This window comes from Cupressus sempervirens, chromosome 11, assembly GCF_028749045.1.
Source record: "Cupressus sempervirens isolate cs-2001-9-10 chromosome 11, ASM2874904v1, whole genome shotgun sequence".
Lineage (NCBI taxonomy): Eukaryota > Viridiplantae > Streptophyta > Pinopsida > Cupressales > Cupressaceae > Cupressus > Cupressus sempervirens.
The window spans coordinates 614,248,701-614,274,910 of record NC_143128.1 but is presented as its reverse complement, the minus strand read 5'-3'; the positions used below and the strand labels follow the sequence as shown (position 1 = coordinate 614,274,910).

The 26,210-nt window shown below is 36.2% G+C and overlaps 1 protein-coding gene across 1 annotated transcript in view; it reads left to right on the top strand.

Annotated features, from left to right (window-relative positions):
- The window catches only part of LOC149531191 (uncharacterized), a 52,053-nt gene that overhangs the window by 15,177 nt on the left and 10,666 nt on the right, over positions 1-26,210 (top strand). Inside the window, exon 2 of the mRNA XM_089810631.1 lies at positions 3,964-4,267. Within this exon, the coding sequence (XP_089666757.1) occupies positions 3,964-4,267 (304 nt within the window). The remainder of the gene's footprint in view (positions 1-3,963; positions 4,268-26,210) is intronic.

Sequence of the window (26,210 nt, the reverse complement as noted above, 5' to 3'; positions counted from 1 at the left end):
ATTAATATTTAATATAATAGTTTGTTATTTAACACACACACACATATTTGTATATATATAAATATCGAATATATATATATATATATATATATATATATATATATTTTTATCAGACTGAAACTACACTAACATTAACATTTGATTAATGCTTCTCAGCTATTGACAACTTCGTGATGATAGACAGGAATATCATAGGTTTCATGCACACAACATTTTCTTCGATTTTGGTGAAATTGGACTCCTCCAAAATTCTACTGATAGAGATTTATATGAATGCTAATGGCCAAAGTTAGACACAACCATTAGACTATGAAGGTTTAGTCTTTAGATGCAGAAGATGCCATAAAATAGGACAGACTGTTGCTGAATGCTAGATGCCAAAACACTGCCACAGCTGGAGGTCTCTTGGTTGAAAGAGCTTCCCATAAACACTACATGGTGGCTAATTCCCAGTATGAAGGACACCTCTTCAACAAAGGAGCAGTGGGAGGAAAGTGGTGAATAGGCAGAGGATCCTTTCTCAAATTCAATGGAAGTCTCAAACTTCTCTTTGATTGCTGGCTCAAGCTGCCTAGATGAGCACAAATCACTGATTCAGCCACAAAGGGTTTGGTGACAAACCCTCCTACAAGGTCTTCAACATTGAAGGAGGGGTTCCTTTCCTCAAGGGTTGTGAATTCTCAGGATTTTTCTTAGTCTCTAAAGGTTTTCAATGTTGGCGTTGATGCTAATGAGTTTCACATTGTGCAGAAAAATAAGAAAAACAATAAGGTGTCATTGGTTGCAGCAGGATGCATCTTTGGTCTCACTCCAAATCTGAGGCTGCAACCCATACTTGAGGGTGGATCCCTTTGTTCCACCTGCTGTAGGGTTCTTTTTTATTTCCTTGAGTCTTGTTTTCTTTTGGGACTTCAGACTCATATTATTGCATTAGAGTAGGTTTGTTTCTGGTGATGGCGTCACAGACCAGTAGTTACTACATTTAGGATTGGTTCTCCATGGACACTGGAGTTCTAACTCCACTCTGTATAATGATTTATTTGAATGAATACAGTTACCACAACCTTTGGTTGGGCATGGTCGATAAAAAGAAAAGATATAATCTTTATGCTTTTTAGGGATCAAGCTCTCTTATTTTCTATGTTTGAATAGGTTTAGAAAATAGCCCATTCAGTCAGTCTTCCATTCCTTCCTTCTTGGCTAACTTTTTCATCTTCACTGACATTCTCCACAAATACACCTTTTTTGTGTGCTACCTCTATTTTTTTTAATCTAGCAGTCTAGCTTGTAGTATTTTTTTGTATCAACATTTCTTTGACCTCTTGGTCTCTCTATGAGCCTTGCCTCCCACTTCAATTCTTTGTGGTTACATGATTTCAATGCCCACAAAAAAATCCTAAAGCTTTCGAAGACTGAATCTTTTAGACACTTTAGCAACGATAATGAGCTAACTAGCTTTGATACCTCTTAATGCATGTAGGGATCAGGAGCCTAGTGAAAGGCAACCAACCCTAGTAGCTTCACACAGAAATAATGATAACTTAGTATTATTTATCAAAATTCAGAATTTCAACTTGCCCTTAGGCATTAGCATAGTCATAGGAATTATGATTATCCCAATATGTTCCATTGCCTTCCTGGTCACTGCCACCTCATGACCTCACCACATATGATTCCTCTTGTCTTTGTCCTGATATTTGTGCATTGTTCTAGGGGATACCAACTAGATAATGATTGCCACCAGCCATAAAACCCATGACCTAAAATAGGCATATACTTGTTAGAAAACTATAGTGATAGACCAACAATAGGTGTATGCTTGTCATAACTATCACAATGGTAATACTAGCCACCCCGCTAAAAAATGACAAGCATACATAGGTTGTCAGGTCCCAGAACTACAAGATACACCCATGATCACACTTGTGTTGCTTAAGACAAAGGATGAAACACACAATTCCAACCGAATCGAGTGAAAGATAAATTACATGGCCATAAGGAATTGTTCAACGAATTGAACAAACCCCACAAAAGGGCAACACTCAAGGAATGTCAACAGCTCAGTGATCATGTGGGCAGCAACAAGGGACTCTTCAAGCCAATCAGCTGATACTGAAAATGGACAAGGAATCTGAAAGACCTACAAATTAGAACAAAAAGGAAAAAAATGAATGATTACTGTTTTCGGGTGATGCAGGATTGCGAGTGACTTGGATACTCTTGGATCAAATTACTTAAAATAATTTAAGGCTTTGATGCTGGTTGTACATTTTATGCAGTACGGCCAATTTACTTTAGCATCACTATCTAAAAGATGTGCCTTTGCTTGGTACTCAAACTCATCCTTGCCTTGTCATTATAACCATTTAGTAGGCAACCATACTTCGGTTCAACCAATGACAATATGTGAGATAATGAACGACTCTTGATGATCTCTTTTATGGTGTAGTTTGCTAAGATCTTTGCCAGTTTGGATCATGTTTGCTTCACCTCCTAGTGATATGTCACTTGGATGAAATTCTGGAATGGTTCCTTTTGATGCTCTTTATCTACCTTTTGGGGACATGTATGACATGTTCGCTGTTCTCTAGGCACAACATGTCGTGGGTGTGGGGAATGCAATCCCTTGAAAATCTTATGCTTGAACCTTTGAGTTGACACTTTAGAATGCATCATCAAGCTTCAAAGAAACTATGAAGATTGATGTAAAATTTTATAGTAAAATTTCATTGTTTGTCTGGTTAGAGTGTTTGGGTTGGTATTATTATCCAGCAGACTCTTTGCCAGGATGTTTCTGAGCTTATTTCTTAAAACCCTAGTCAATTCTAATTCTTCATCTTTCCAAGCTGCCCCAAGTCTGAGTTTTGCATCTATCAAAACATCTTAGCAATAGCCAATCGGGAATCCAAAATAAAAGTCAGGCCTTGACAATTATCTTTTATTTCATCAGAAGAAAAGCCTTGAATAATTACGAAGTGATCAAAAGTGTACCGATGTATTCAGAGTTTGCGGAACTGGTTGAACTTTTTCATGTGGTAATAAAAACTGGTTAAATCTGAATGCTTGAAAAAAGCATCCAACAAAGTTTTTATACTTGTGGTTGCATAAATTCTATCATTAATGCTACCAGATTACCAATGGAAAATATAGTTTAATAAAACAGTTCATGTGAACCATACATAAGAACTGGCTTCCTCTGGTTTCCATTCTTGACTATTCAATCAAATCATATCTGATTCTTTATTTTTTTCCTTTTGCCAGTGAAAATGAGAGTTTGATACAAAATGGCATGCAAATGGGGATATCAAAGCCCCAGTTTGGGTTACCACTTGTATTAAATTTATTTGTAAGAGTAAGTCTCCTTTTTAAAGTTTAATGTTATGTCCTGATATTAACATCATACTTTTCAAAGTCTAATTTTAAGTGCAGATAATAACAGTATCATATCTTTTGGAGGTAAAAATAAGCATTTCTTATGCTTGGCCCATAATTATCTCATCGAGCTGATGGGAAACTAATATAGGTTTTGTTATACCAAAATTGTCATACTTGATGTAATGTGATGCAATGCCTATAAAACATGCATGGGACTGTTTATCACAAGGTGTCCATGGTTAATATATATTTTTTCAATTATTATAACCTTCAGAATGAAATACGTGCAATTTCCTAAACACTGACTTCACTATGATCTAATATGTCAAAATATTTGCTTAGGTATGATGTATAGATACTTCAATTTAAACAACAATAATGTCAATAATCTAGTCAGAGGAGGCATCCATAGGCTGTTCAATTAATTTATGTGTAATGAATCTCATTTTTCATTTTCAATTTAGCCAGTGATATTCTTCATTGCTTAGTTATCTCATTGTTTATTGTGCATATTTTTGGATTTTAAGGAAAATAAACCTTTAAGAGGATTTTGGGAGTTTAAAGTTTCTAATGAGTGGATATTTGCAGCCATCTTGCAAAACAGGTTCACTAGACAATATCAAATAAAATGTGTGCAGTCTGCAAAATATGTAGTAAAGAGCGCTTCAGATAACCAAGTAGAGTCCGAGGAAGACAGTGATGAAGAAGTTTGTGAATTAGTCAATGGCCTTGAGCTTCTTTTAGGAGAAGAAGATGACAGTTTTAATGCTTATCTCTTAAAGGCTGTAAAAAACAATAATGGAGCAGCAGTCCTTTTGTTAAGCGATGTTTTTGGGTTTGAAGATTCCGGAACAAGAGATTTTGCTTACCGTCTGTCTTGCAATGGCTACAAGTACGTTTTTATAAACTGCAAGAACTTATCATTCTGCCTTTTTCCCTTTGTAGTATACCAGTTATATCTACCAGATAATAAACCAAATAATGAGAAATTTATGGAAATTAAAATTCTTACTTTCGTTCTAATAATAGATGTAACTGCCATCCTTTTCACATGAATATGAAATACCAGTGCATTAACCAACTCATTCTAACCTAAAAAAATAAGGGGATAGAAATTCTTGCGAGAAAAGGAAAACTCAATAACAATGTGACTGTAATAACTACCTTCTATTTCCTATGAACCTGAAAAGTAAGCTTAACTTGCTATCCTGGTAGAAATTATTAACCACTATTCACATGAAGCTGAATCTAACTAATTCCATTTTCTTACTCAAGCAGTATAAGATCTCAGACAAGAATGCAAATCTAATTATCACGGAAGATGACTAACAGCTTAATATTATCCAATGAAATAATAGAATATCAGTCAAGTATAAAACCTGTACTTGCTGTCCCATTCCTGTTGTTCTTTTCATAGCTTTGGCCCTCCACAAGTGAAAGACTATCATCAAGGGTTTTTTCCACCTAATCTCGGATCTTTAAATAGTGACCTAATGGTCACCCGCATGACTTCAACCAAGTAGCCCATCCTTTCCCAAGGGCATGTGAAGATGACTTCAATTTTCTTTTGCCGTCCAAGATATAGTGTAGAACCCACAACCGTCATAACCAGTCATTCTAAGACATCATTTCCTTTTAGGTGACCTTCCCAGCGAGATGTTGCACTACAGGTTCTAGTGACTGATGTGTACTGTTTGTAGCATAGTACCACCTTGGCCAAGGTTTTGAAACATACAGGCACTTACCCTGTGCAGTCAATGTCACCACGAAACTTGTATGTTGAGTCTTTTAGACTCATTAGGGTCTCCACAAATCTTTAATGACTATCTTTCCATTCCAAGCAAAACAAATGGCCCATTGTCCTAAGAGTGATACACATAGGCATAAGGAAAACCTTTATTGTTTCCAAGGTTAACAATAAATCTACAGGGATCTATGGGGAGTACCTTCCAGCAATTTACCATCGTTAGAACATTTAAAACATGATTTACAGAAGAAATCTTCTCCAATCCCTCCTAGGATAGAGACAAAAACCTTTCCAAATAGTGACTACGCTCATAACTGATCAGGCCTGATCTAGAATTTCAAATTGATTCAACATTCTTATTGATGTCACAATTATATTGATTGGGTTTTATCCAACCAAGGAATTGTTTGTTATCCATGTTCAGTCTACAGTATTAATAAGCTGTCAAGTTATCATTGCAGATTGATTAAGAGTTAAGTATTACTCCATAGGTGGTAACACCTTGAGCAATATAGACTGTGCTGATGGAAATGGTTGCGAGGTATCACCATCTTGAATTTCTAAGAATGGTTTAAACTGATAGCAGATTCATAGGTATGTTGCAAGTTCATATCCGTTATACAAATCATATGCAATAAGTGTTGGAGTACGATATCACCGAGAGGGGTGATAAATCAGTGATATGGAAACAATGCATCAATTTTTAAAGCCAGATATACAAAACAACTCAAATAAGGCAAATGAAACAATGAGATGGATACAAGATAAGCACATAAAACAATACCACAAGATATATCCTAAGTGGAAAATCCTCTTGGTTAAAAAACCACTTGAAATGCCTCACTGGCTTACTCTGAAATATCTTTGACTGCCTCATTGGCTATACAACAGTTTCACAGTGTTAAATATAAAAGCATTGGTCAGAATTCAAGGATAAACTGGTGAACTGTGTGTGCATGTATTTACATCAGTTCACCATATGAACTGATACACTTTCACACACACACACACACACACACACACACACACACACACACACACACACACACACACACACACACACACACACACACAGAGGAATGATCTTGCCATGAAATTATCCTTGCATTGAATTGACCGAATCTAAGTATGGAAGTCTGAGAAATTAGGTTATATTCATCTCTCTTGAATCGGGCTTTATATCCCTGATTAATATCGATTCTGTATGCTTCAGCATGAATTGTGGGTATGATACTGTGATCCACTACAGATCGAATGCTATTAATGAAGAATGTTTAGTGCATAAACATAACCAATCACCATCGGTTGGTTAGTAAATAGTTCATGCTTAACTACACCCGATTATCGGGTCTATTTGATAATTACATCTTAATCATTTTGTCTCTTCAATGAGACAATTCCGAACAGTCATGACTATTCCTTCAATGCCTCTCGTTGGCTATTTATATGCAAACCGTTCATGAGAGAACACTCATCAAAATCAATTAATGACACTCTCTCTTCTCAATAACAGCAGTTTGGGCATCAAAAAGTATTCGCAGAAAATTGCAGGAAGACCTGTCCCTCTCAATTGAATTGTTATCAGATCTGTATCAGTTATAACTGATTATTGCCTGCAAATCATAGATCAAACCAATACTCATAAAATTAGAAATACCTATATCACAGTCTGATATAAGTTTAACAGTACATTTATACACTGACAAATGCTATCTCACTGAGTCTTTTATTCCTCAGTAGCCTTACTACACTTTTCAACATTCCTACATATATAGATCAGAAAATTTGATTGTCATGTAATTCTTACAATTTTATCCTATACATCATTAAATACATGTTTTGTAGTCCCTATTTCAATCAGGGATTACTGATAGACTGATTGTGCACAATATAGAAATATGATCAATGAAAACTCGATATACTCTCTCTGTCTGCATATCCAAAACAATCTATATAAATGACATTGATGAACTGATTTTCAAAACTGATATCAAACTGAGTTCAAACTGTCCATATTGTTTGCCTTATCATGCATTGAAATGTTTGCACATCATATCTTTCTGATACAACAATGTAATGTTTACTGCTTTAACATAATCCTAAATGTTACGTTCTATTGAATGAAACTTAAATGTATCTACTATTGAATATAGTTAACAATGCATATTCTGATCAAATAAAATATTTCTTATTCCCTTCTTTGATCACTATCATCATTTCTTTGTGACACATTAATGAGAATATGGGAGCAACAAGATGTGTCTAGGCTCACTTTTTGGATTGAAATAAGTTATGAGCAGCAAGATTGTGGTTAGGCCCACTTTTTGGCTCTAAATGGATTATTTGCAGAAAGATGGGATTAGGCCCACCTTCTGGCTTGAAAAGAATTATGAGTAGCAAGATTAGGGTTAGGATGACTTTCTAGTTCGAAATGAATTATGAGCAGCAAGATTAGGATTAGGCTCACTCTCTGGCTCTAAATGGATTGAGCATAAAGATGAGGTTAGGTCCACTTTCTACACAAATTGAACTATGAGCATCAAGATTGGCATTAGGCCAACTTTCTAGCCCAAAATGGATAATGAGCAACAAGATTGGGGTTAGGCCCACTTTTTGAAATAGGTTTTAATAATAAATAATAATATTAAAATTAATTTAAAAAAATAAAAATAAAATATTATATAATATAGTTACAAATTAAGTAAGTTTAATGAAAGGTCAAGAGGCATGCAATAAGGACTTGTGGCTCCCTTAGCATAAGATAGAAAAGGGAGAGGAGTTCATTTGAAAGGGGAGATATGGAGTAAGGAAGGAAGAAGGGAGCAGAAGGAATTAAGGAAGCGTTAGTGGAAGAAGATAAGGAAGTGTCTCTTTCAAAGGGGCAACAATGGTGAAGTTTTGTGACCCTTTCAAAGGTTGGTAATAGTGAAAGGTTGTGACCATTATGGAGAGTTATGACTCTTCCTCACATTGAGGATGAAAGGGGGAGAAATTTTATTTGAGGAGATCCAAGGGAGGTCAATTTGGGAAATAATGTAATATTTTAAAGGCAGCAATGAAAAGTGGTGATGCAATCCTTATGGTAGGTGGTAACCTGTCCACCAATACAGTATAAAGGAGGATTCATTCCAAGCATTGAAGGGGACTTATCGATTATCACACTCTGAGAACCTCAAAGCGTCGATCAAGGAAGATCAAACCATTGAGAAATAATACTCATTCAAGAGAGCGATGATCAGCATCCAAAAAGAGAAATTCAACATACTTGATATTTTACAAAGTGCTTGGGCAAGATTTAGGGTAATCCCAAAAAGGGGAAATTATAAACATCTTCTTCTTATTATGTTGGTATTGTCTACTAGTGACTTGTGTAAACTTAGCTTTGATAGGAATCAACACAATATGGGGCTCTCTCTAAGATGGCTTTTGTCTAAAGTGGGATGATCATAGTAAGTACATTTTAGAACTGTTCTCTTTTGTCTTGATGCCCTGGAAGAGAGAAAATAAGGGGTATGTGGGAAAAAGTCTCCATAATTTTGTAATTATTGTTAATTTTGGTGTATTCTAGGGATGTGTTTTTAGAATTTTTTACAGGACTTCGAAGATAAAGTGTCATGTTGTTGTAGTCAACTCTTGAGACATAATAGGTGGCCTTTTTTGGGACACCTCTATAGTTTCCTTTTGGGTGGACCATGGAATATTGAGGCAGCCCTCGATCATCTTGAGGATGTCAAGGCATTCATAGCACCTATCATCATTTATCAAATATTGAAAAACAGATATTTTGTTTTGTTTTGGATTTAAATGATAATATAAGAGAAAGTATTCTTATTTTTTGCAGCTGGGCTTAAAAATTATAGATGATAAGGAGTTATTATATTGCTGTTTTCTTTGGTACTTGTCTAAGTTCGATTTTTTCTTTTTTTGTTTGAGTTGTTAAAAATACACTTAAAATATGCTGAAGAAGATATTCAGTACATATCACTGTTTTTCATTTATATTGGTGTTTTGCTTTGTCTTGCTGACAAGTCTCCGTGTCAAGAGAAAATGGGTAGTGTAAATAAGCAAGTTGGAGGAGAAAGGAAAGAAGCAAGGCAAACTGATAAGTTAGTTGTGTGTGCTAAGAAAGTTTAATTTCCCTTCTAACTATTGAGAGCTTCCTCAACATGTCTCATTTCCTTTTGAAATGGGGGGCTATCATTTTCAGCTCTGGGGCTTGTGGTGTTTTATCTAGACATTGCTCATTTTCCTTTGTGTTTATTGGTTAGTCTAATAATTTCTTTGTGATATGTTTTCTTGACTCATAAATTCCTTTGTCCTTCAAGGTCATTTTTTTTATTTTAGTTCATGATTGTGTTCTTTGGTCTCATCTTCTCTTTTTTTCTACAGTTGTTTAAATCTTTTGTCCAAGTCTCTAAGCTCTAGTATTTTTTATTTTTGTGTTTATAGCTATTCTATTTACATTGTGTGCTTTAACTTGTACAAGTGTATAACATCCGCTTTTTTTGGGTCTTAATTAACAACTAACATATTCAAGAATTACAGTTATTACTTCATTTTCATAGGAAGACAGTTAAATCATTTACATTCATATGAATGAGATTAATGGTTAAAATCAGTTAAATAAAATTTCATAACTAAGAATTGAAAACACCATCAATGATTTTACTATGGAAATTAAATTCTACATACTATGGAATTCGAGACTGAAATCAATCTAGGAATGTTTCTGCAAACACCCAGGTTAGTCCATAAATACCACTATATCCAAAATACCACTAAATCAAAATCAAATGACGATACCATTAAATACCACATATATCAATTAGGGCATTGATTACCAATCAATCATTTAAGGCATCACAAACCACTGTATCGATTAGGGCATTAGATACCACTGTATCATTTAGGGCTTTAGATACCACTGTATCAATTAGGGCATTAGATACCACTGTATCATTTAGGGCTTTAGATACCACTGTATCAATTAGGACATTAGATACCACTGTATCATTTAGGGCGTCAAATACCACTGTAACACTTAGGGCATCATTATATTATAAAGAAGATAATATTATGGTGTCACTTTATATTTATCTCTATGTGTACGTACATAGGTATAAATTAAAATAATATTCAGAAAGATTAATCAAACCTTTAAGGTATGTATAATATTTTAATTAATTAATTTTAATGTTTTAAATTGTTTATTTAATAGCTCATGCAGTTCCATTGATTGTGTCTTAATGTTCAAGTTGCTAGTTTCTCAACCCATTTGTCTAATGATGGTGATCCTCCTGTGCCTAATTCTTTTTTGACAATGCTTCCACCCCTTCAACATGCTTCCTGCTATTGATAAATGCTTGAATGCATAGCTTATCTTTATTTGATGCACGTCTAACATCTTGTGGAGGGGAAACATTGTTAGGGGCTTATAAGAAATTTAACGGTCAACTGACTTCATGCGAACCTCAACGGCTATATTTTAAATTAGGTCAAAAATTGGAATGTAACAAAGTGTGTATCCTCACTAGGAAAATACTTTATATTCATGTGCCTAATCCCTATTTGCCATGTGTCTTTTTATTGTTGGTGTAATTAGAATAATCACTCAATTTATCTTGACTAATTAAGTCCTCTATTACTTTATTCACTTTGATAAAATTAAGAGTTTCTTCTTTATATTTAGATTGAACTACTTACAGAGCATGTTGTCTCAAGTGATGAGGACGCTTGTTATGATCTAACTCAATATTTATCTAGAACTGCATCTTAGGTTTTTTCTTTTATAACATTCATTGTAGATTATATCTATTCATTCAAATGAATCAATAGAGGCATATTATCATACTTTCTAGATCAATCTCTCTCTCTCTCTCTCATGGTTTCATAGCTTTGCTACCCGGGGACACATCCCCGGTATATTCTCAATAGTCCCCATCTTGAAAACTTCTTGGAGACTTTGGGACACCTAGGGGACTTTGACTTTGACTTCTAGAACAAATTAGACTTTGACTCTCAAAGTAACACAAATTCGGCATATGAATTCTGCTGATTCTTTTTTTTTTCAAAGGTTCTATTATCTATATGTATAAGTACATGCTTTATCCATGTTTTCATATAAATATTTTAAATTTTTCTATATATTTTCATTTTCTCTATTGGTATATAGCCATCCCCCTCCATCACCAAAGTCTGTAAAATTTTTTGCCGTCTTGGAACTTGTCCCACTATCCCCTACTGTCCCCGTCCCAAAAACTTGGGGGAAATAGTTTCATAGCATATAATCTTGGCCTTTTCTCATCAAATGTGTCATGAATTTTGGTTGTAGATGATTTTTTGGAGTTGTGTGGTTCACTGTCAACTCCAACATGGCATCAAAGCACCATATCTATGACTTCCTATCCAATTTTTGGCAAATCTTCTCTTGAGGGAAAAATTGACTCATGTTGGAATGACGAGCATTACTATTAGATTAGGAATGACCACAAACCCTAAGAACACTTGTCAAATTGCGAAAATTGGAAAACTGGCCTTTTTTTTCCTGGGTGGCTAGGCATCTTGTACAACAATCCATATAGTAGTAATACCCACATTGTACCAAGCCACTATTAATGCTTCTAGTACATAGGTCAATGTTTATACAAAATTTAAGAAAAAGGTAGTGGTAGGGTTGTAGCCCACACATTGAAAAAGGTTGCAGGACTAAACCATAGTGATGACCAATTCACCCACGTTGGTGTTGACTACTACAAGTGGACAAGTGGAAAACCCAATCAGCATCCCTTTCTATTACCAAAGTTGCATAGCACATAATTAGGGAATGCTCTCTTTATATGTCATAGTGTTTTGCTTGTAGGTGATTTCTAAGAGTTGTGGTATTCACTATTAAGTCTCTTATGTCTAAGCACCTAGCGAGGGCCCCAAAATCCCTGTTCTAGTTAAGTAGCATTTTAAAGTTTAAAATCAAAGTCTTACAATCTGAAGTCTCTCCAAAGCTTTGACGTGTCAGACTTAAAAGTCTAATATCTTGTCTATATGCTTGAAAATATTGGTGAATCTTGATGTACTAAACATGTCATGTCTAGAGTTCATTACTATCTTCTCCCAAGAGTGTAACAAAACCCAAAAGGTGACTAAATTTTGACTGTATGGATAATCTCATCTCTACTAAATACAAAGTTGACAAGTCTTGGACTTGAATCCTCTATAAGCCTAACTTTTGCATTCAGTAATCCAAGTATTTTATGTCCAATGTAATGATGGGCCCCTTGGTCCCTATAAAATACAATTCATAAAAAAACTCAAATCTGCATAGAAAAGGAATAACTAAGTTTGGACTTGGGGTTACTTTAGGTTCTAATTAAATAGGCTTCTCACATTCATTATTTAAATCTCACTTCCTTGAGCATCTTGTGGGCCTGCCTGCATGGATTTGGTTGACCAAAATTTTCACATTGAAAGTGTAAAACACATTCTGTCTAGCATATTTTTTGGACCTAGATTTATTCTATACTTGGATTAAGTTGTGACATTTGTTTGAAAAGTCAAAATTATGTTACTTGGCAAACCCAATGAAGTAAAACTCCAATAAAATCTTCCCTTGAATTTAATGCTTTCTTGAGCTCAAACACCTAGTGTATTACGATAATAGATAAGCTTCTCTTATTAGTTAATGGTTATCTATTTGTAATCTATTGTAAATATTAGAATGTTTCTAATATTAGTTAGTCTGTAGTTATCCGTTAGTGTTCTTTAGCTTTCTTTTTGCGAGAATAGAATGTTTCTATTCTTTACGATCGTTTCCTAAGGAAACATCATTTTATTCTTTTGAATATATTGACCTCTCAATCTCTATTAATATTAAGCAAGTATTTTACCAATTACATTGTAATATGGTATCAGAGCCAATTCTTTGAATTTTAAAAAAAAAAAATTATAATTTCTTGTTTGAGATTATCAGAGCAATATTTTTCGAAATTATTTTTTGTGATATCTGCTTCTTACAATCATTTTTCTGCAATTGCCATCTATTTTTCTACACATTTTTGCTTTTTTTTGTGGTTTTTTTGCAGTAGGGCCTTTTTGTTCAAAACCCTAATTTTCTGTACCAGATCAATTCTTTTTACAAATTCTTGGTGGGTTTTTTGAGATCTCAAATGGGTGTCTCAATTTCGGTGCCTCAATTTTCGAGCCAGCAGATCCAGAAATCGACAACATTCTTTTTGAGTTTTTTGAGCTCTCTTCTAGGTACCCCTTCAAATTTTCAGAGTGTTTAGTATTTCTACCTTGAAGTAGATGCCTTCCCAATTTTTGATGCTTTGTCATTGAAAATTGTGCTATGGCATCTTTGACTAATATTTTGCTCGAGAACAATTCAAAATTCAATGGTTGGAATTATGGTACATGGAAGCAACGGAGAATAGCAATTTTTGAATATCAAAATACTGATCAAATTGTTCTGGGTGTTACATAGTGTCTGACTACCCTTGGTACTGAATAGGATACATGGGATTTGAATAATCGAGAGGCAGTGATGCTTCTCAAATTATCCGTAGCTAATGATTAGCTTTCTTAAATTCCATCCGGCAAGACAGTTGTTGAGATATGGGAAAATCGCAAAAATCTTCATGAAACTTCTGACAAAAGCAGAGGTTTCTTCTTGAAGAACACTCTATTTTTTATTATCATGGATGAGCGAACATCACTCCAGGCTCACTTGAATAGGATTTAGGAAATTCGTGATCAGTTGCTTGCCATTGTTCGCAAGATGGAGGAAGAGGACATTGTGGTTATCACTCTCCAGAGTTTACCCAAGTCCTACGAGCATTTTAGCGACAATCAACATCATGTCTTCTGGTGTTGATCGAACGTTCACAAATCTCTACACACTTTTGCTTCAGCAAGATCGGTGGAAACAACAATTCAGTAGCAGTTCTAGTTCCACCTCCACAAAGCAAGCCTTTGCTACTAAATCCTTTCAGAAGGATAAAAAGAAGTCTCAACATTCTTCATAGTAGAAATCCTCTGCTCTAGATTCAGAAGGCTCCCGGAATAAGAACATTCAATGCAACTATTGCCACAAGTTTGGTCACATGAAGGTTGAATGTCAGAAACGCTTAGCTGCCCAATCTAAGCAATCAGGTTCCAAGCCCAAAGAGAATGGTGTAGAGCACACTGAGCAAACAAAATCTTCCTTTTACACCTTCATGGCTAAAAGATCAACAAATCATTTAAAGTTGTCTTCTTGGTACATTGATTCAGGTTCCTCTCATCACTTCACTCACCGCAAAAACTAGTTCATTGACTACCAACCTTGTTCAGATTCTGTTATTTTTGATGGCAAAGAAGAGTACACAATTGTTTGTGAAGGCAACATTTAGATTCAGTCTATTGGGAGGAATCTCATTTTCCTTGATATGCACTATGTTCCAGGGATGGAACTAAATCTACTTTTAGTCGGTCAGTTGTTGCGACATTCTCCATAGTTGGATGTCACCTTCAGTTCACATTGGGTTACCATCACTGATAGGGCGACTCAGTCTATTGTTGCAATGGGTCTTGAGGATCATGGTCTTTTCCGACTTACTGATTCTGGTGATTCTCGAGACTTAGCTATAGCTTCTCAACAGCCTTCTGTTAGCACACTTTGGTATCAACAATATGGGCACTTAAATGTGCACTCTCTCTTAGCTTGCTTGGGAAGTGCTTGTCCTTGGTTTGCCAAAGATTCAAACTTTGAAGCGTGGAGTTTGTGATGCATGTTAGGCTGGGAAGCAACATCGCACACCTTTCAGTAGTGCCGATTCATGGTGAGCTTCTTAGGTACTTGAACTTGTTCATGCCAATATCTGTGGCCCTATAGCCACTCCTTTTGTTCTAGGGTCCAGGTATTTTCTATTGTTCGTTGAGGAGTTCATAAGAAAAATGTATGTATATTTTCTTAAAAAGAAATCAGATTACCTCAGTGATCAAGGCTTCCAGAAGAGTTCTTTAGACTCAAATTTGTACATCAAGACTACTGACAGTGACATCATCCTTCTGGTTATTTATGTGGATGATTTGATCATCATTGGCAGTTTGACATCTTTGATTCAGGGAATCAAACATAATTTATGTTAGTCTTTTGATATGATTGATCTTGGGCTCTGTTAGACAAATTCTATATGTAGGATTGCAAACCTGTATCTACACCCATGGAGAAAGGTCTCAAGTTATCAGCCTAGTTTGGTTCTCCTTTCATTGATGACACGACATATAGGCAACTAGTAGGCAGCCTCATCTACCTCTCTGCTACTAGGCCTGATATTAGCCTCACAGTCATCTACATCTCACGTTTTATGACAGCTCCTAAGGTTGATCATTGTATGACAGCAAAGCACGTGCTTCGTTATGTGAAGGGCACTACAGATTTTGGACTTCTTTACTCTTGAAGTTCTAATTCTAGACTTAGTGGGTTCACAGATTCATATTGGGCAGGCTCTGTTGACAAGAAAAAGTCAACTTCTAGATATGTGTTCAATTTGGGATCTGGTGCTGTCACATGGACTAGTAAGAAGCAACAATAAGTTTCTCTCTCCTCCACTAAGGCTGAATACAAAGGAATAGTTAAAGAAGGTTGTGAAGCTGTTTGGCTTCGTTGGATGCTTCGGGATATGCAAATGTCATGAGCAGGACCAACCACTTTGTTTGTTGATAGCAAAGGCATTGTAATGCACCCTCCTTGCCTATGGTTCACAATAGGGATAATTAGCTTAAAAGGTTAATTGCAAGAGATTTAATTTTTTCAAGGCTTGATTGAGATCATGAATTAGGATCCTTTCTTTGACAGGACCATTTTATTTTTTACATATAATTTTTTTATTTTTATACTTACATTATTTCTTCTAGATCGGATATGGCAGATGGGTTCTTTGAGGACAGTCTTAATTTTTCATATGTTATTGGTCTTCTCTGATTTGTCAATGGAGAATATGCTGTTTATTTTACTCAATCATATATAGTTATGAATTACTGGTATGTTTACATATTCCGCAGATAAGATATATGCAAGATCACATAGACCAAATGTTGACTTATTTAACACTCTCATGTACAACAATTTCACCATATTATAGATATCTCTGTCATCTTATTATTCTCCGGCTACTATTCCAACCTTACGCTAAGTCAAAGCCCATTAAGATGCTGAATCGCTGTCTTAAACTTCTGCTTCCTGATTTAACACTCCTTTGTAATGGTCATCCAATATATGGTTGTTGCTGAAATCTTTTACATGGCTGTCTTTATCCAAAGATGTTGTGCTTCCGAGAAGGATAATATTACTTGTTTAAGTAATCAGTTCTTTCCTTTGTATATATGGTGACTGTAATAAAAAAAATGTTGAATATATTTTCTATGCTATCCCGAGTTGAATGATGGAGATATCTGTCTATATCTGTGTTTTGGAATGAGGAGTCATGTGGTTCAGGGTGTGTCTTCATTCCTTACTAATCACAACATTTTTATCAACTAAACCAATCGCCGCTGAAGTCAGATTAGCTTGGCACTCTTTTATTAAGTTTAATCTTCATACTTGGTATTTGGTCATTATAGTCGCTTTTACCGGCAATGCCAAATAGTTGACTAAGATCACTGCCTGGCTGATATCTGTAGTTCAACAATATCATAGAATATATATATGTTCTCTGCCTACACTGAAGTTTTCACAAGACGATCCTGTTCTAGCCCTCTAAAACCTTCGCACATGGATAACTCAGAAAACAGAGAGACGATGTCATAATTTACTTTGGTGGACTCACGGGTTCCTTGTTGAATTTTCAATGTAACTGCATACATTCCTAGATCCTCTACGTCACCTGCAGAACCTTGGCCATGTCTTAAGAGTTCACACGGGGATTTGTGGTTATAGATGATAAATGAGATTCACGAGTTGTTGTCAGTAGTATGGGGTACGTGCTAGCTGTAAGTTTGATTTTCAAGACACTGTCAATTACATGAATCACTTCATTGTTGATTGGACTCTCAAAACCAAACTCCCATCGTGGTATGTCTGCCCATAAAATCTGCCTATGATCACTTATGTGCATTCTTCTGTAAGTTGACAATGATATGTTACCAATGTATATCAGCATATGAGTTGGTATCGATGTTGACTGCCAACTTGGATTCGAGATCTGGACATTTCTCTTTTTATCTATGTATCCTCTTCTATCTCATATATCTAGTGATGATCGTCCTGTTCTTCCCTCATTATATCTGATATATACATCGCTGACTCAGCAGTATTCTTTTTTTCTGTTTCTTAGGTGAATTATTGGTTTACTTTATAGAGTCCTCGATGTCTGCCTTGTATGTGTTTTCCGCTTTCCAATTCCATTCTGAAATCTCCCTATAGCTTATCTGCTAATCCTCTGATTGTTTCGTAGCCCCTGTATCCTTCCTTCTCCGTCAAGTATCTCCTAGTCTTTGCTGTAGATGATATTGGCAGCGTTCATTGCTTTTCTTTTTCTTCCTATCCACTGTGCACTTCCTTTTTATCTCTTTAATGATCCATTCTCGAATGGTCACATCTTTAGGATTTAAGAGACATGTCTTAATTAAATAAGTTTACATCTTAAACTTATTTAATTATAATATATATTAAATTTAGTTATTATTTATCTAATTTCATATTTCATATTTATATTTTAATATTGTTATTTATTAATTAAATCTCTATTTGTCGATGGGATATTACATTATATTATACATAATATCATAATAATAATTGGGATGATAATATATTATAGGGTATTATTATCATTATTATTTTCGTCAACATTATTATTATTATAGTTATAATTATATTTTATTTATTAATATTTTGTAATCTTATATTTAACTATATTATTATTAAAATCTATCTCAAAAATGGGGACATTACAGGCATTATCAAGTTAGCAGGAAATCCAGTCTTCCATGAACGAACCAAGCATGTGGATGTTCACTGTTACTACATATGACAATTGGTTGAAGATGGGACAATAGACTTCTAGTATGTTCGTACTACGGATCAGACTGCAGATATTCTCACCAAGCCTCTTGGTCTTGATAAGTTTGTTAAATTCAGAGGACGACAACTTGGTGTGGTGGATAGATTAACCATTAAGGGAGGGTATTACGATAATAAATAAGCTTCTATTATCAGTTAATGGTTATCTATTTGTAATCTATTGTAAATATTAGAATGTTTCTAATATTAGTTAGTCTGTAGTTATTTGTTAGCTTTCTTTAGCTTTCTTTTAGCTAGAATAGAATGTTTCTATTCTTTACAATTGTTTCCTAAGGAAACATCATTTTATACTTTTGTATATATTAACCTCTCAGTCTCTGTTAATATTAAGCAAGTATTTTACCAATTACATCGTAATATGGTGACGTACCCCCAGATCTTGCCATATGTTTCCTTTAAAACTGCCACGTGGACCTTGGTCAATCTAACTTGACAGCTAGTTTGTGACAAAATTTGCTCTGCAACTAAATGAGTGCTGACTTTTCTCCCAACTAAGATTTTGGCTATCTTGACTGCTAATGTGGCCTAACTTGAATGTCTCACATGACCTCAAGATATTAAACATGACAACATGCACGCTTGAATCTCAACTGCATGCACATTATACGTCTATTTGACCCAGATTCAAAATTAATAATATTTCCTTAACCCATTAATATAAACCGGCAAATGAACTGATAAATGCTCGATAAAATACTCAGTTTAATACAATTTCAGATTGGTTATTGTATTATAACTATAAATGAGCAATACAACAACAATTTTTCATATAGAATAACTTCAGAAACTTCTATTGTATTATAATACTCAACAATACAATAGCATGAATAGAAAACCGATCTTATAAATAGTAACAACAGTCAGATTGGAACATATAAAGAACCTATAAGCTTAGCGCGAACTTTATCTTGAATCTACTGCAGTGATGAATTGGGGCTACATCCAATCCACTAGAAATGGCTTGTGTCCTTAGGTCTGAAATGGAAGATGTAAACTCTCCCAATGTTTCTTCAAGAGAAACTCAAATCCTCCAAACAAACAATAATCCAAGCATGCTGAAAATGAGCTCTCTCTTCCCCTTTTAAGGACAATAGGATGACTCTTCATCTTCCCTTTCCCGTCTCTTCAATTTTTATTCTCTTTCCTCTTTTAATTGTCTTTTCCCCATTTAAGAGAATAATATAATTTATAAAGTGACTTAGTTATTCCTCTTTTTAATTTTAAAGTCACTTTATTAAAACAATTTAATATCCTGTTGAACTTAGAAAGTCATGTATAGTAGCTTGTTAGAAAGCTCTTAGCAAGATGTTCAAATTCCAATACTACAAAACTGGAAATTCGAACCCTAGATGACTTACTATAAATAGTAAGTTTTAGAAACCCTTGCTATCTTGACTCTGATCTACCTGAAAGTGAAGATGCCCATGCGAAACTCATATTGTCCCTTGGTGAGACTTGGTTAGCCCACAAGACCATGATGGAAAAGGCTAACGACACATCAAAAGTTAATAGTTAGAAAAGGGGACATTACAGTCCTCCATTCCCAAAGATTGCTTGCCCTCAAGAAATCAGAGGCTGCATGCTGTAGCTAAAATTTCTAGATCCCATGTCAATCTCAAGGAAGTTGCTCCACCAAGCCCCTGCACCACTCTGATACGAATAACATGTCTCAAATTGTGAAGCTTCCTATTAATTCTCCACAATAATGCACCTGTCATGCTAATATTAGGATTATGGATAACTCCATGTGCATAATCTGTCGAGTCAACCTGCCATGTGCTTCTATTATGTGTGAGAAAATCCTCAATCCAACTAAAAACCTCACTCCAATTGAGATCACAAACACTTCTAGAGTCAAATAAAGGTGGGAACTCAACATTCTACCAACCGACTCCCTGAAATAATATTGACCATGTGACCGATCCTCTTGGGTCCCATAGACAAAAAGGCCATCTACCTTCCCAGCTGTCTAGAATATCTCGTTGCACTATACTAAAAGAAGTAGAATGTCTAAAATATCCAAATACCACAACACTTCTCCTCTAACATGTATGTTGAAATTGTAATTGTACTGAAGAAGAAAGCTAGATATGGTTTTCTCTACGAGGGCAAGTGTAACAAACCAAGTGCTATTATCATGCTCAACATCTTTGATGGTAGAGTAATCTTAGGCACTAGATAAATGAGGATAAGAATCAATCAATGAATACCCATCAACACTGCCCTTTCTGCTTATGTGCACCTTGGCCATACTGTTAGCCAAGTTACTATCCAAAGCTGATTTGTAATCAACATTATACCCCTCTGTCAAATGTAATAAATCAGTCACCTCTTGGCTGCAATCGGTATCAATCTGCGACTCTTGATCAATATCAAAAGGTGTTTCATCATCAAAGGCAAATAGTGGATTCTCCAATATCCACTCAACATCCATGTCAAAGAGAATTACAATGCTTCATCCAATCAACATTACACTGGCTGAAAGTATTCTCATCATAAGAATAAATATTTCATGCCTACCCTCCATCGCTGCTACACAAAATGAAAAAGATAATCCAAAAGATGCTTCATCAATCCTATAGTCATCATCCCATGGACATGAAGTCATAATGCATGGAGACTCCATTTAATTTGTAGGTGGCTGATCCATAATTGTGTCTTTTCCAGCCTCATGGTCCCTCATAATTATAAGACCATCAACTTCACCCCTGTTAGGTTGCCCATATGACTGAGGTTTGTTTTTCTTTTCATTCCCCTCTATAGGTTGAGATAGATCTTCCTCCCTTTCTTCCTCAACCTTGCTCCTTGTTAAGAATAATTTCAATTTTTTCTGACTTGTTTGATGATATTGGTAACCATACTATAAGCATCCAAAGAAGTAATACGTGTTTGTTTCAAATCAGCCAATATGGTGGATAAGAAATTTTGTGAATCATCATCACTCTCTTCAACGATCAAGAACATAATGGACTGCATAAGGATACAATATATCTTTTGAGGGCCCCTTTTAATAGAAACCGAGAACTGATGAAACATATCATGAATTAAATCTTCACAACCGAGATCCAACATGATCACACAAGCACGAAGTTTTGCAATTGATTCTAAAATATTGACAATCTTACCATAGGATGAATTATGGGTATTGCACAATCCTTGAAACTTTCCATGATCAATTGGAACACTTCCTTCATAACTTTCTTGCTATAAGGATTATGTGGTGCTATTATCCTCATAACATGAACAATGTATTTATTGAGTGACTGCAAGTCTTACCTCTCTATTAGGATGCCTCAGCAATACCAGCTTAGCCAAAGGGATCACAGTATGAGGGATGTTCACTCGTTTACTCTTTGAACTTAGCTGTTCTATTGCGGATGAACAATGCTCTATTGCTCCCAAATTGCGAAGTAATTCATCCTTGGGTTGTGGCACATTTGCAAGTTTCTGTTCTATATTGTAGAGGTTTTCTTCAAGAATTTGTTCCTGGTCCTTGGCAACAAATTTGGTTAGCTGCCTAAGCATTCTCATGTGCTTCCTTGAAGTCTTGTTGCAAGTTTAAGATGCCAATTGTGATTTCCCAAATCTGAAACTAAGTAGCAAACAATTTCTGAATTGTAGCTCTGAATTTCCCTATACCTGCAATAGTGTTTCAAAGCCATGACCACCCTGCAATGCTTACTAAAACTGTGGTATGATACTGAACTATGGATGATGTTTGTTTTTCTTGAGAGAGAAGTATGGACTATTGTAACTGAAAGTTGTCACACTCTTCTCTATTCTGACTTTTGTTTACCGTACAGGGTAAAGATACTTAACGCATGTAGTATAGCAAGATATAACACAAAACAAATACTTTATTCATATATGCAATATGCACTCAATGCTTACAATTCCATTAAAATGATGTTTACAATGATTATGGTGATCCAAAGTCCTGTCTTGATGGTGTACATGTACTTTCTCGAAGGGGTGACTCAACAATCGTGCCCGTTCAAATACTATTCTACCCGTTGGCTACAATATAGAATTTATCGACAACATTTCCACCCCCCCCCAAAAGTAAAGTCATCTCCCAACAACAATTACAACATTACTGAGACAAATTAACAAAACAAAATACATTAACTGACTAACTATAACAAGATAGATCTTTTTTCGTCACACCACTTTCACATTTGTCCCGTGCCTGCACCAAACTAGTCTCCAAAACATGTTGTATTTGTCTCCTTAGCCAAGCTGACCTTGATAGCCACCCGTGCCGCCTTCTTTGCTTCCAACTCCTGGGTACACTGAGCCAAGTGTCGCTCTACTGCCTTAAATTGGATGATCAAGTCCTCCCGAGCTCTCTATGCATCCACCAATACAACCTCAAGTCCAATCAACACCTACTCCGAGTGCATCAAAGCGTAGTATCCTTCTCAAAAGGCTTCCTTCAGTGCTCTCTCCACCTTTGGCATACAAACACTCCAGGCTTGCAGCAGCTCCAGGTCTCATCAACTGGTCACACTTCCCATGATTGATAACTGAACTGACTGGGGCTCTAGGGAGCAATGCCCCCAGTGGGGTTGAGGGGCAGTGCCCCTACGGGGTCGTGGGGCAGAGCCTTAGGCGCACTCCCTGTCATGATACAGGGCGGGGTCCCTGCCGCCAAGATCAAATTAGCACTCTCAAGCCCACACAAAAGTCCATAGAACATATCATTTTTGTGATTTTCTTCCAATCCCATACTCTTTCTACCAACCGCTTATGTTTTACTACCTTTTTATGTCTTTCCTTTCCCTTCGGTACCATACGTTTTCCATTCTCAACTGTTTTGATTTGTCATTTTTTTTAGAACCTCCTATCACCCTTCTTTAGTGTTTACCGGTGTACTACAATCTGCTTCTCTTCAAGTGAGTCTATACGATGATCTCAAATTTCTGTGTTTTATAGCTGACTATGCCTATGTCGTACAGTGTACGGCTACACCATTCACTACCTCCACCAGTTCTTCTTACGGTCACCACAAAGTATGATTAATCAATACTTGTGTTACTCCTTAGTGTCGTACGGTCGTACGGTCTACTTCTTGTCGCCTGTCTCTCTTTTCATACAGTGTATTATGTAGCGCCTGTGGAATTTCTATTCTTCTGTTTAGCCGTATGGTGGATCAGTTCTCATCTCCTATACAGGGCCATATGGTCCATGTGCTTTCCTTGGGGCCGTACGGTGCATTAACTTGTGCTCTCCTTGAGTCCATATGGTCCAATTCACTAGCTGGTTGTTACCTATACGGTGATACTTATTCCCTTCTCTTGAGTCGTACAGTGTGTCATGTACAATATCTTCTCCTGTCTGGCCATATGGTAGATCACTTGTGATTTCTTGTCGTCTTTTGCCTGGCCATACGACATCCTTCCTAGGCCATACGACGTTTTGTTTTTCTTTACTGCCTTCCTTTCTTGCTTACACTCTTGATAGGCTGTATGACCCTATTTTATGGCGATCGTACTCCCTTCTACTCTCCTCCACACATGCCTGTACAACTAGAATTCCTTTTGACGCTTGTCCGTACGATGCCTTTGTTCCCTACTTATGTTTGTGCACTCACTTTCTTATACTCCTAGGACCGTACGATGGTTGCTTTTCCTTCTTCCCAATCTGTCTTTTTCATGCTACTGTAAGGATTTCCAAAGCCGTATGGTAATAATCCAGTTCTTTATACTCATTACTTTATTACTTCCGAGTTTGTACTTAGAAAATATGCTCAACTTTATGTATTATCTACATTTACTGATTTTACATATATACATTAATATTTATTATTTTTATACTGTCCTTCAGTTGTTCATTTGCAGAGGAGGTGCATTATTTCTTTCATGGTATATTTTCAATTTCGAACCATTTACTGCATTGGCTACTTCTTTCTCATCGAGCATCCATAATTTTATTGCTCTATTATCGTCCACTTCACAGATTTTATATGGCCCGACCCATTCTATTTTAAATTTGCCTCGTCTAATCTCGTTGCACCCACACTAGTTGTCCCGATTGAAATTTGTTTAACTTCAAGTGCTTGTCGTGCCATGCCTTATGCCTATTCTGTGTAACTTTCGTGGCCCATTGTGCCTGCAGTCGTCACTCGTCTAGTTTATTTAAATTATACAATCTTTCTCTCAGGCTTTCCATATCTCCTAGCCTATTTTCAATCGTCATTCTCAAATTTGGTACCATGAATTCCGTTGGCTGCCATTCTTTGTCGTCAACAATTGTATTCTTGATTCTAGAACCATCACTCCATATTGTTGTAGTTTTTATTAAGCCCTTCCTCTTTGTTTTTTGTATAGACCTTACAATGTGTTTTCCTTGCCGTTGGTACCTTTCTACTAACTCTGTGGTGCATCGTAAGCTTTTCTTTCCGCACGGTTCGCTCACTGTGTACTGTACGGTGGAATCTTTCCTTTTTCTGGGTTTGTATAGTATGTTCTTTCCTTCATTTTAGCCGTAGCCACCTTTCTGTCTTCCACTTCTCTGTATTCCTTCGGACATTCATTTTCCTCTCCTTTCTCACCTTCGTCAACCCTTAACATATTACAGTTTGGAAAGAGCTCGTAATCCTCCATCTGCCAATGGAATAGTCTGTTCACCGAGTCTAGGTCGTCATCATTCTACCCTCCTAATCTCAATACTCCTTCGTCTGGTTACATTCTCTTCTTTCCTTCATCATCACTCTCGCCTTCACCTTTTGAGTTTGACGATATTGCCTCTTCCCCTGCTATTTGTGTATGCAAGTCAATTATGAATCTTTTGCCTCTGTATTCCATAGATAGGGTGTTTCGTTTCCAGTCATGTTTTGCTTTTTCTTGCACCAACCAACCCTGTCCAAGGATAGCATTATACCCTCTTTTTTTTAGTGGAATGACCACAAAATCTAATAAGAATGGTTGCGTTTCAATAGTTACTGGCTATGCCATCAAGGTTCCCAACGGTTTGATCCCATGCTGATCTGCCGTGAGTAAATGGAATGTAGGTGGCCACAACATGGGTTGTCTTAACTTTTTTCATATATTTTCTAGTAACACGTTCACACCTGACCCTCCATCCACAATTGTGTCTATTAGTATAGTTACCAGAATACCCATCTCGACTACTGTCGGATGCCTTCCTATCATAAGAGCCAGTAGCATTGGGTCTGCTACCGTTGTTCCACTACTGTCCCTTCCTATTTCCTTTGTCGTTCTCAGAAGCGGTGTCATATTCATAATGGCCATCCGTAACTGTGGCATTGTGAGAAGGTCATTTAATTTAATAGGGAATCCTATTTGCATTATCTGCTTTATCATGTTTTGTTCAACTAAGTTCCTTTTTGAGGTATCGACAACTTCTTTTACTTGTAACTTCCTTGTTCTCATCTGTCTTTCTAGCTCTGTTCATGCTTGTTGTAACCTTTCCTTTTCTTTTTCTTCATCAGGGTATTTTGCCTTCTTCGCTTGCTCACGTGTAATGGCTAGTACCTTCTCATCACATGCTTCGATGCTTAATAAATTTACCCCTTGCTTTGGGCATTTTGAATCTTCGTGGTCTCCCAGACCACACCATCTACATAGTAGCTGTGGTGTCTCCTGCGTGGTACAATCTCTGGCAAAGTGCCCCTAGAGGTTGCACGCACAACGCTGTATCATTAGTCATCCGCTCACGTCATACTGTATCCGGCTTCGGCCTCCATTGTTATTATTGCCTCCTGAAGTTGTTATTGTTGCAATATCCTCTTGAAGTTGCATCATTATTTGTGTTTGTTTCAGCAGACACTTCTTGCGTTAGTAATACTTGTTGGTGTCCTTTTGACTTCATATTAGACGGGTACTCCTTTATGGAATGTCCCGCCACCTAGTAGATATCACAAAATTGTTTCTTCGGGCATGAGCCCTTTGTGTGGCCATCTTTACAATCCGCGCACCACAATTCTCCCTTCACTGAGTTCGGATTCTTTTTCAAATTCTTAAATTCTTTCATCATTCTTAGCATATCTTTCTGTAATGTTTGAACTTTCTT